The sequence below is a fragment of the Procambarus clarkii genome, chromosome 41 (assembly GCF_040958095.1).
Source record: "Procambarus clarkii isolate CNS0578487 chromosome 41, FALCON_Pclarkii_2.0, whole genome shotgun sequence".
Taxonomy (NCBI): Eukaryota; Metazoa; Arthropoda; class Malacostraca; order Decapoda; family Cambaridae; genus Procambarus; species Procambarus clarkii.
The window spans coordinates 8426676-8439447 of record NC_091190.1 but is presented as its reverse complement, the minus strand read 5'-3'; the positions used below and the strand labels follow the sequence as shown (position 1 = coordinate 8439447).

At 37.8% G+C, this 12772-nt stretch overlaps 1 protein-coding gene across 7 annotated transcripts in view; it reads right to left on the bottom strand.

Annotated features, from left to right (window-relative positions):
- Positions 1-12772, bottom strand: part of LOC123761018 (sulfotransferase 1A1) — a 286372-nt gene that overhangs the window by 158314 nt on the left and 115286 nt on the right. For 4 of the 7 annotated variants that reach the window (XM_069339320.1, XM_069339321.1, XM_069339317.1 and 1 more), the window contains one exon: positions 3381-3554. In XM_069339320.1, coding sequence (XP_069195421.1) covers positions 3381-3554 — 174 coding nt within the window. Of the gene's footprint in view, positions 1-3380; positions 3559-12772 lie in introns of those variants that run through there. The other 3 variants (XM_069339319.1, XM_069339318.1, XM_069339322.1) reach the window with 1 other exon arrangement.

Here is a 12772-nt window from a genome sequence, read left to right as displayed (position 1 = left end):
TTTACATTTATCAGCATTAAACTGCATCTGCCAATCCTTTGACCATTTCAAAACCCTATCTAGATCAACTTGAAGTGATAGTGAGTCCTCCTCCGAATTAATTTCCCTACCGATTTTCGTATCATCGGCAAATTTGCAAATGTTGCTACTCAAACCCGAATCTAAATCATTTATATATATTATAAACAACAGAGGTCCCAGGACAGAGCCTTTTGACACTCCACTTACAACATTTTCACACTCTGAATTGATTCCATTTATACTAACTCTCTGTTTCCTTTGGTATAGCCATGCCCTAATCCAGCTTAATATAGCACCCCCAATACCATGAGACTCTATCTTTTTAATCAGTCTTTCATGTGGCACTGTATCAAAAGCTTTGCTAAAGTCAAGGTACACAACATCACAATCCTTACCACTATCAACTGCCTCAACTATGCTAGAATAAAAAGATAACAAACTTGTTAAACATGAACGGCCATTTATAAAACCATGTTGCCATACCCAAGCCTAAATCACAAAAATTAAGACCCATTTCTCTGATGTCGTGCATGTGTAAAATTCTTGAGAGGATTATCCTCGACAGACTAATGTTTCAAATCAAGCCCCACCTTGCTCCTAATCTGTATGGTTTCCTTCCTGGAACAAGCACACAAACTTGCTTTGCTGAATATTTTATCAAAGAGGGACCAAGCTCTCAGGCGGCATTTATTGATCTCCAAACTGCTTTTGATAGAGCAAACAGAGAAATAATCTAAGAACAACTAGCCTCTTTTGGAGTTAAGGGAAGACTGTTGACATGGCTCAGGGGTTACCTGAGTAACAGAACCGCCTCAGTTCTTTTCAAGGGAGTCAAAAGTAAGTTTTGTGCACCCTTTGAGTTGGGTACACCCCAGGGTTGAGTGCTAAGTCCTACACTGTTCAATGTTCTGATGCACAACTTAACAATTGATATTCCCACACTTCCTGACGAAGCCGTCATCTGTTATGCCATCATGTTATCTCTATAACTAAATTGAGTTCTTCATCCCCAAGAGAAAACTCGTGTCCCTATAAATTTCAAGGTCAACAACCAGAACATTGAAACGTGTAGGCAGCACAAATACCTTGGAGTTGGTATCAACAGTGACATTGTAAACGATCTACACCATAGGTTGAAAGAAAGACTAAAACCACTGAAAATACTTACTGGTAAGAATATTGATACCAATATTAAATATGCTAGACTATTCTATATGATGTTTGTTAGATATCTCACGGATTATAATGCTTTGCACTTAACTAATTTCCCTTCCTCTGTGTTGGACAAACTTGTAGTACAGAATGAAGCCATGAGGATAATTCTTGGTGCCCCAAGATGCACAGGAATCATCAACTTGAGGGAAGAACTGAAGCTTCCAACCATACTAGAGAGAATCATGCAAATCAACACGACCTTCTGCTTTAAACTCATGAGAGACCCTACATCTCCTGCATTGCTCATAGACAAATTATTTAGTGCTGTTAACACCCTTTTGACTGGTGCCGACATACCAACTCACTCCTTTTATGATAAATGACTGAGCAACAATGCCTACAATCTCATTAAACTTAACATTCCTTTTAAGTGCAATCTACCTGTCACTGATATTCCTCTTTATGAGTACCCCACCATTCAAGTATCATACACACCTGTCCCCAAGAAAGGTAATGAGAATCTTTCTCTTCTCAAAGCTGTCACACTCGAAACAATTACCTCTACCATCGAGAATTTAAGATCTCACGAACACTGTGTCTACACCGACGGCTCAGTCTAATCTTCTACTGGACGGACTGCAGCAGCATGTAGGTTTTATAGAAATAATATTTGCACAAAGACTGTCAGTGTCAGATTAAACAACTGGCTGACCTCCACACAAGCAGAACTAGCACCATTACAACTAGCTACCAGTACATTAAAAAACATTGGAGGAGGAATAATATTTTGTGATTCAAAGTCTGCTCTTTAAGCAATCGAAAACTTCTACTGGAAGATTGACAGCAAGAACCTCATACTACCAATTCTAAATGACCTAGTTGGTGCACAGAGTAGAGGGTCTCGAATCTCCTTTGTATGGATACCTTCACACATAAATATAACCCATCATAATGAGACAGACATTGGAGCCAAATTAATGTGCAACAAAGATGAAGTTGAATTAGATCTAGGTATCCCCATCTCTGCTGTCAAAACTGTATTGGTCCAAACACTCAGGTCTGATAGGAAAGAAATTACTGACTCCCAACGACCTGAAAGTACTAGTATAAAAAGCTATGATTTGTTCAGAACTGAAACCTATATCTATGGGCAGCACAAAACGTCTACCAGACTGTGCGACACAATGGTTGCAAAGATCAGGTTGGGTTACCGTTACCTGTGGCAGGTGGCTACAGGTGACGGATCTCCCAATCCTGAGCACTCCAGGTGCAAACTCTATGAGCAGGAACTGCGGCATGATCTCCCACACTACATTACCGAACGCCCAGTTATTAGATCTTTCAGACCAGTTGGCATGAGGTACCTGGAGCTTTGCAATTACTTTATTCATTCTCATATTCTTGAAGATATCCTTACAGTGTACCCAAAATTTGCCAATGCAGGCTATTAAACATATGGCCCTGTATGATTAACCATCCTGCGAGATGGGGGACTTTTATTACCACTGTTCCTTATTCACTCTTGTGTTGATGATATCCTCAGAATGCATCCGGAGTCTGCCAGTGCAGACTGCCTATCACATGCCTCTGTATGACTAACCATCCTGTGTGATGGGGATTTTTTAACATCACCTAGTTAGCTTTTTTTGACATACTGTACTCCACTTCATATAGTCTAGGGTAGCTACACAAATGCAGATGTACCTCATGTATTAATATAAAAAAGTGAATTCTATATTATATTTTCTAAGACAGAGATAGAAAGCGGGATATTGGGAAGGAGATGAGTAATGTTAAGGAGAGGGAGGGAGAAGGGGGAGACAGATGGAGAGGGAGAAGAGATGAGTAGAGAGGAATAGAGGGAAAGTTTGGGAGAGAAAGTGGAGAAGGAATGATGGAGGAGAGTTGGAAGAAAGGTAGAGAGAGGGTGACTGGGAGAAAGTGTAGCGAGGGAATGAGGAGAGGAAAGTGGTGAGAGTGAGGATCTCTGGGAAAACAGTTGGAAAGGATCTTCCTTCTTATCATATAGAGTTCCTCTATATGATAGAGAGAAACAGATGAGGGAGGGAGGAAACTGGAGAAGAGCAAGAGAGAGAGAGGAGAAGGTGGAGATATTCCCGGACGCAATTGGGTACCCTCCCTATATAATATATTAAAAATTCATAACTTTATCATAGATAACAACACTGAAAAATATTACGTACCTTGAAGTTGTAGATGGTATCAGCATACTGTGTGAAGGAAGTTGGTAAGAGCCAGCCATCAGGCAGCAAGCGGACCATGCCTTGTTTGTAGAGCGTCTGTTCTTGCGCCATGCTGGCCATCCACTCCTCGCTCATGGCCACCACCTCGTGACCACTAGCCAGTTGATTGCTCATCTTCCTTGGGAAATTAAACATGTTTTGATGCTAGTCAACAGAGGAAGTATTCCTGGTCAGAATACCAGGCATATTTCTCACTACGAATATTGTCATGAAAATGTTTAAAAACCAAAATAACCCCATCCTCTCTCTGACCATATGCAGAATGTTGTACTTAAATTTTCAAATTACGAAGGAAGGAATGCAAATTTCCATCCAACTTTTTCAGATGGAAACCTACATCCTTTCTCATTGTAAACAACACCTTTCAGAAAGGATGTAGGTTATATCCGATTTTTTTTATTAAAACACTCAAACGTATACTGAGTTTTTCCTTCACCTTAATTCAAGCACTACGGCCTTGTAGTAGGTTTCTCAATAATATTTATATACAAATATACAATAGAATATTATACAGTGGATTAATAAAGGTTAAGAAGTCTGTATATTTAATAAAGGCAACTGATATGCAGAGCGTTTCAGGTATAACTAAAATAATCCTAGTGAGGGTTATTTTCAGAGTTTATGAGGTAGACGAGTACTTAACGAGAAGATAACATTTACATTATTCAAGGAATTTAACAAAGAATATGCAGCGTTTAAGGATGGTATAATATAAAACAGAGTAGGAGAAAATGAGCATGTGTTATGGGGTAACACTTGTTTTTATTTATTAACTAGCTGTACCCGCCACGCGTTGCTGTGGCTCAGTCTGGTTAAATAGGAAAGAAAGAAAAGAGAAAGAGTACGTTTCTAATATGTTTAATTTCACAATGCTTCTGGGAATACAATAATTTTTTTTGTTCCATTGTCTGTGGAGATATAGAGATTGTCTGGTTTGCTGACCCTAGAACACGCAACATATAAATGTCCATGTGAGAAGCAATCCGTTTTTAGATATAAACTGCACAATTCTAAAGATTGACCCTAAGCTTTGTTGATGGTGGTTGCAAATGCCAATCGATTTGGAAATTACAATCTCTTAAAATGAAATGGCATATCTGTTGGAATCATAGGAATGCGAGGAATGAGGACATCTTTACCTTTGAAAGGTCTTGTCAAGATTGTTGCTTCTACGACGTCGCTGATTATTTTTTTTACTGCAAGACACGTGGCGTTGCAAAGTTTTGGCTGGTTGATTATTCATAACATGATAATTGGCACGCCGATTTTGAGTTGCCGTACGTATGAAGGTATCCCTGGCAGATCGAGTAAATTAAAAAATTATGTTGGATAATTAACCGCTTCATCTGCTTCCACAACAGTGTCGGCGGACTTATATGTGACTGTCTCGCTTTGGATGTTAGACTAAATAATATTGTTAAGGTCCAAGACGTCTTTGTTCTTGGCCGCAAGAATAGCTCGTTCACTCAGTCAATTGTGATTCTTATAATTGGTTTGAATGTTGGGGAAATGCTTTTCAACCTAATTTTCCTTTTGAATTCACTGAATTGCAGAAGTTATGAGGCAATGAAATTCGTCCTGAGGTCAGATCAAACGGCACGTTTCCGTTCCCAATTTCCAGCAATTGATGTGAGAATATCTGAGCTGATGGATCGTTTTGCAACTAGACACGCACATTTGTAGTTAATTTTAACGTCGTTATGTGGCGCCACAAAGAGGAGTATTTCAGGCAAGCATTTATTTCGTCCGCTGGTGTCGATCGAGGAATTACAGGTAATGTTTGCCTGAAATCTCCTGCAAGCAATATTAATGCATTCCCAAATGGTCTGATGTTTCCACCCAAATCTTGCAATGATCGATCAAGAGGCTCGAGCGATTTTTTGTGAACCATTTGGAATCATCCCAAACAATAAGTTGTTTGTTTCGGCAATACGTTTCCCAAGCCGGATGCTTTGGAAATGTTGCACGTGGCAGTTTCAATGAAGTGCATATTCAATGGCAATTTAAAAGCCGAATGAGCAGTTCTTCCACCAGGTAGCAATGTCGCAGCTATTCCGGACGACGCAGGAGTTAAGGTTATGCCATTTTGGGATCGAAATGCTGCCAAAATCAATCTAATTAGGAAGGTTTTACCAATTCCTCCTGACGTATATAAGAAGATTTCTCCAAGCCTGTTATTGACAGTTTGAATTATTTGATTGTAAATGCCTTTTCGTTCAAACGTTAGCTTAGGAATATTTGATTGCACATGTAACAACAGATCACCCGTGTTGTAATTTTGTTCACGACACAATTCTACATCGAATGAAACAGCAGCAGCTCAATTCGCTGATGGCATTTCCAACCGGTTGAGAACTTTGTACGCGATTTCTAAGCACAAATCTTCGATCATTATCAATGCTTCGTTGTAGATTTCTGCTGTGAAATCTATGTTCATATTTGAATTCTCCTTCGTATTTGATGGATAATATCTTCAGCCATGTGCGATTTATATTTCTACCACTCTGTTGGAGATGAAGGAGAGCAGGCGGTCAATATGATAGCAAACAATGCACGAATTTGATTTGGATATGACGTGTTGGACGCATATTAATGCATACATCCCGGTGTCGGTTGTTCGCCAATAAATTCAGAGCTTGACATGCAATACGGGAAGTGGCATGTGTTACGCTGTTGATAAATCTCAATGGCTGGAAAGACGTTGGACCGGGCACGTTTACCAACAGCATGTGAAGAAAGAAGCATTCATCCTGATTGGGATGGACGTTGTACAGTCTGCCTATTGTAATTTGTTTGAATATGCCAGGTTGTCCGTCGACTCGCTCTCCTCGTTTGTGTCGTTCAAATGGTTTTCTACTGGTATTCCATGTGTAATACGTAGGCACTTCTGAATACAGCCCTGTTTTCGCAAATGCGTCATTTTGACATAATGTGAAGGAAGCAGTTAACGTTGTAGCCGGTGTTTATAGCTGTTTGTTGCAAATTTACAGCTGTAAAATAAACGTGTTTTTCATTTTCTTGTTTTCAAAAAAACAAAAAATACTAACGAAATATTTCAATTCAAACGAAGATCAATCGACAGCTCAATTTCATCACCAATTGCACTGATGCACTGAAAAATAAGATCCGTTAAAAAAACGAAATGAAAAAAAAATATAAACTATACCCACGAAATGAACGGTATGGTAAACAACACAGCTCAATTCCAATGCAATGTCACACAAAATAATTAAATCAAAATGAAAATAAAATAAAATCTATGTAAATTCAATTTATAAATGCAATCGGAAACATTGAAATGGAATCGCAACATATTTTGTATAGCATGTGTTGCTCTGACGTGCAACAGATGGTGCTGTTTAAAAAAAAACATATTTTTATCTGTCACATTGTGTGGCATCTAAACTGTAGGTATATAAAAACATGCACGTATTCGAATGGAATGTTGTGCCAAAATTTCAAAGCAATTGGTGAAGAACTTTCGAAGATTATACTGTGTGTTGCTCTTACGTCCTACAGATGGCCCTGTTTTTCAAAAAAAGCATATTTCTTCCTGTCATTGGTGAGGCATGTATATAGTAGGTATATAAAAACACTCGTCTATTCGAATGCAACGTTGTGTCAAAATTTCAAAGCAATCGGTAAAAAGGTTTCGAAGATTTCCTTCAAATGAAAAACACGTGTAAAACACATGTTTTTGTTTTTCAAAAAAGCATGTTTTTTTCCCGTCACAGACGTGACATCTATATAGTATGTATATAAAGCCCACTCGGATGCGGATGGAACGTCGTGTGAAAATTTCAAAGCAATCGGTGAAGAATTTTCGGAGATAAGCGATTTTGAACAAACGAACATTTCCATTTTCATTTATATACATGATTGGACATTGAAAACAAGTAACTTAGAGGCAAAAGAGACCTAGCTCAGTTAGTTTCAGAGCCCGCCGCCAGAAGCAATAATCTCCTGGATTTTGTCTTTGTAAGAAAAAAGACAATGAATAATAATATGGAAATACGAAACAAACATTGTAACAGTTATAATAGAGAAATTTCTGGTGCTATCGCCTGGAAAACCAGCGCCACACTCGAAACAATTGCCACCTCCAACGAGAATTTAAGACCTCATGAGCACTGTGTCTACACCGACGGCTCAGTCCAATCTTCTACTGGACAGACTGCAGCAGCATGTAGGTTTTATAGAAATAATATTTGCACAAAGATTGTAAGTGTCAGGTTAAACAACTGGCTGAGTTCATTACACATTACCAAGGCTGATAAGTCAAATGCAGTAGGTATTATGAATAAGGATGACTATGTCCGAAAAATGTAGTTACTCCTGGAAGACAGGGATACTTATCTATTGATTAATAGAGATCCTACTGAAAAGTGATTGTACATTTTAACAAAACTCTTAAAACTGTGTGTAAAGACGATAAAGAGTTGATATCTAGGCTAACAAATCGATCCCCCCCTCTCTACCTTACCTGTATGGTCTTATAAAAACTCATAAGCCATATTATCCGGCAAGGTCGATTATTAGTTCAGTTGGTTTAGCGGCTTATAAACTCTCTAAGTGGTTAGTCAAAGTTTTGTCCCCTAAAGTTGGTACTATTTCCAATTCACACTTGACAAACAATGTGGACTTAGTTAATAAACTATCCACACTGAATTTAAATCTTGATTTTAATCTAATAAGTTTCGATGTGACCTCTTTATTCACTAAAGTACCTGTTGATGATATGTTAGAATTTCTACGTGAGGAACTGCCCAAATATAATTTGAGCTTACAGACCAATAAAGTATTGGAACTTATCAAATTGTGTATAAAAGACAATTATTTTAGTTTTAATGGAAAAATTTTCAAACAAACATTTGGAATGGCGATGGGCAATCCCCTTTCCCCAGTTTTGAGCAATTTGTATATGGAATTCTTCGAAACAAAAATCTTATCCAGGATTATCCCTGCTAATGTAGTTTGGTTTAGGTATGTTGATGATATTTTGTCCTTATGGCCGTGTGACAAAGACCAGATAGTTTTTCTTAATGAACTTAATTCTTTGGTACCTTCAATAAAATTCACTTGTGAGACTGAGGAGAATGGCACTCTTCCGTTTTTGGACATTATGATTCATAGAGTCACCAGAAAGTTCAAATTTAATGTTTATAGGAAACCTACCAACGTGGGGTCATATGTTCATTTTTATTCGAATCATCATAGTAAAGTTAAACAGGCAGTATTTTCAGGAATGTTTCTATGAGCTTTGAGGGTATGCAGCCCTGAGTTTTTTGATGAAGAGATTGCTAAAATATATGAAATTGGGAAGAGTTTACACTATCCTAAGAGGTTTTTGGATTTCTCGTTCGAACAAGCCAAGTGTACGTTTTATAAATCACGTCTCCAAGGCAAAACCAGAAACTATTAACTCATTGGTGGTACCTTATGCGAGTGGACTTGAAAAACTGTCTCCGATTTTTAAGAAACTTAATATCAATATGATGTTCACTAATAGTACGATCAAGTCCAATTTAACAAAAAACTACCCCTGATACAGCAGGTTGTGTATATTCGATTCCCTGCAATGATTGTGGTTTTGTGTACCTTGGACAAACAGGAAAGTCCTTACAATTGCGGTTGTCACAACATGCTTGTAGTATTAGAACTGCTCAAACGTCTGACGCATTGTATCTGCACACGAATTTATGCAATCACACTATAAACTGGAATGGGGCGAAAAGCATTACCAATTGTGGTGGTTTCGTGGAACGGAATTTGATTGAGTCTGCTCTAATCAGTCAGTGTTCAAATCTTCTTAATGTTAGTACTGGTATGTACAAACTTGATACATTTTTAAGTTATAATATTGCACAACAGTTAAAGAAAAAAAAAAAAAAAAAAAAAAAATATATATATATATATATATATATATATATATATATATATATATATATATATATATATATATATATATATATATATATATATATATATATATTCTTAAACTGTTGTGCAATATTATAACTTAAAAATGGATTATACATTATATATATATATATATATATATATATATATATATATATATATATATATATATATATATATATATATATATATATAAATGAACATCATACTCTCTGACCAAACTAAGTTCCAAAGGGTAACGAAGGACACTACAGCCGAATTAAAAGCAAAGGTCAACAAACTGATCGAAACTGTGAACGCCAAGAAATCCGGACTCCACCTGCCAAAGATCATTGGGGAATATAAACCTGGATATGCGTATGGAAATGTCAAGACGCACAAGCCTGGAAACCCACTTCGGCCAATCATTAGCCAGATACCCACACCCACGTACAGACTGGCGAAGCGACTCAACGGCCTGCTGACTCCTTATGTTCCTTGCGCCTTCAGCCTGAAGTCTCCAAAGGAATTTGTGGACTTACTGCGGGGCACACGGGCCACAGGGATAAGAGCCTCGTTGGACGTAGAATCGCTGTTTACCAACGTACCTGTGGACGAGACAATCGGAATGATAGCCGACAGAGTGTATCGTGATCCAGCCTGTACTCCTCTTGACATGCCAGAAAGTATTCTGAGGAAACTACTCCAAGCTTGTACTAAAGAGGCACCCTTCTTGAGCCCGGATGGGCACATGTATAAGCAAGTAGATGGGGTCGCCATGGGTTCTCCCCTAGGTGTCCTGTTTGCAAACTTCTACATGGGTACCATCGAGCAAAAAGTCTTAGTCGACATGAACTTGAAACCGGCCATATACTGCAGGTATGTTGACGACATTTTTACACAGGTACCTGATGTCAGACATCTGCAGGAGCTGAAGGAGGCATTTGAGCAGAGTTCCGTGCTGCGTTTCACTTACGAGACGGAAAAGGATGGGAAGCTGCCTTTTCTAGATGTAACAGTCATGGAAAAGGGCGGAGGTTTCCACACTGCAGTCTACACTAAGGAAACAAACATAGGAATGTGCCTAAATGCCAACAGCGACTGCCCTGACAGGTACAAGAGGAGTGTTGTTAACGCATACGTCGACCGTGCTCTCAGCCACAGCTCAGAATGGAAGCAAGTCGACGAAGAACTCTGTAGGGTAAGGCAGGTCCTAGTCAATAACGGCTTCTCCAATGGTTTCATCGAAGACATCATAAGAAGGAAAGTGAAAAGCCATGCAACCTCTGAAGAGACAACTAACACAACACCTATACCCCCTATTAGACTATTTTACAGGAACTTCTTTTCGACAGCTCATAAAACGGAGGAAAGGGTCCTGAAAGATATTGTTAATAGAAACGTTATCCCTACCTACAAAAATCAGAGGATACAACTGACGATTTACTATAAAACCAGAAAAACGGCCAGCCTACTCATGAGAAACTCTCCAGACACAAAACAGAACGCTTTAAAAGAGACTAACGTCGTCTATGCCTTCAAATGCCCACTTGGGGACTGTAAGCTCCAAAAAACCCAGTATATAGGCAAGACAACAACATCTCTTTCTAGGCGTTTAACGATGCATAAGCAACAGGGCTCCATTAAGGAACATATAATCTCTTCCCATAACCAAAAAATCGCCAGAGAAATCCTAGTAAACAACACAGAAATCATCGATAGATACAGCGATAGCAGGCGGCTTGACGTTTGCGAGGCACTACACATCAAGAAGTCAACACCAGCAATCAACAGCCAATTATTGCACAACTATATTCTACCCACCGCAAGACTCCGCTCCAATATAGAAGCATCAAGAAATATGGACCAATAAGCTTTCTACAAACACTTCTATTCAATACCCATTGTTTCTGTTCTGTCTTGTGTTGATACTTTTAATACCCTATTAATATCCCCTCTTGTTCTGTCTTGTGTTAATGCCACATCACCCCTCCCACCTCACTCAAATGTAGATATAAAATCAGAGATACGTAAGTTCTAATCAGTGGTGTATTTGTGAAGTCTTTGAAAATGTAATAAGTTTTACGAAACGCGCCCGTGTCGCGTCAGACTAGAAATAAAAATGAATTTTGGAGAAGTGATTTTTGATTTACCTCCAACAGTGAAGCGTAATGTACGAAAGATTGAGAAAATTCGTGTTAGAATTATTAATCTTACTTTTTCGGTCATATTTAAGGAACATATAATCTCTTCCCACAACCAAACCATCGCCAGAGAAATCCTAGTAAACAACACAGAAATCATCGATAGATACAGCGATAGCAGGCGGCTTGACGTTTGCGAGGCACTACACATCAAGAAGTCAACACCAGCAATCAACAGCCAATTATTGCACAACTATATTCTACCCACCTCAAGACTCCGCTCCAATATAGAAGCATCAAGAAATATGGACCAATAGGCTTTCTACAAACACTTCTATTCAATATCCATTGTTTCGTGTTCTGTCTTGTGTTGATGAAATTAATACCCTATTAATACCACTTCTTGTTCTGTCTTGTGTTGATGAAATTAATATCCTATTAATGCCACATCTTGTTCTGTCTTGTGTTAATGCCACATCACCCCTTCCACCTCACTCAAATGTAGATATAAAATCGGAGATGCGTAAGTTCTATTCAGTTGTGTATTTGTGAACTAAAGTCTTTGAAAATGTAATAAGTTTTACGAAACGCGCTCGTGTCGCGTCAGACTAGAAATAAAAATGAATTTTGGAGAATTGATTTTTGATTTACCTCCAACAGTGAAAAGAAATGTACGAAAGATTGAGAAAATTCGTGTTAGAATTATTAATCTTACTTTTTCGGTCATATTTAATAATATATGTCTACAGGAAAGACTGCTACCAAAATATACTAATATATATATATATATATATATATATATATATATATATATATATATATATTTATATATATATATATATATATATATATATATATATATATATTTATATATATATATATATATATATATATATATATATATATATATATATGTCGTACCTAGTAGCCAGAACGCACTTTTTGGCCTACTATTCAAGGCCCGATTTGCCTAATAAGCCAAGTTTTCCTGAATTAATATATATTCTCTAATTTTTTTCATATGAAATGATAAATCTACCCTTTTCATTATGTATGAGGTCAATTTTTTTTTATTGGAGTTACAATTAACGTAGATATTTGACCGAACCTAACCAACCCTACCTAACCTAACCTAACCTATCTTTATAGGTTAGGTTAGGTTAGGTAGCCGAAAAAGTTAGGTTAGGTTAGGTTAGGTAGGTTAGGTTCTCGTAAAACAATTAATTCATGAAAACTTGGCTTATTAGGCAAATCGGGCCTTGCATAGTAGGCAGAGAAGTGCGTTCTGGC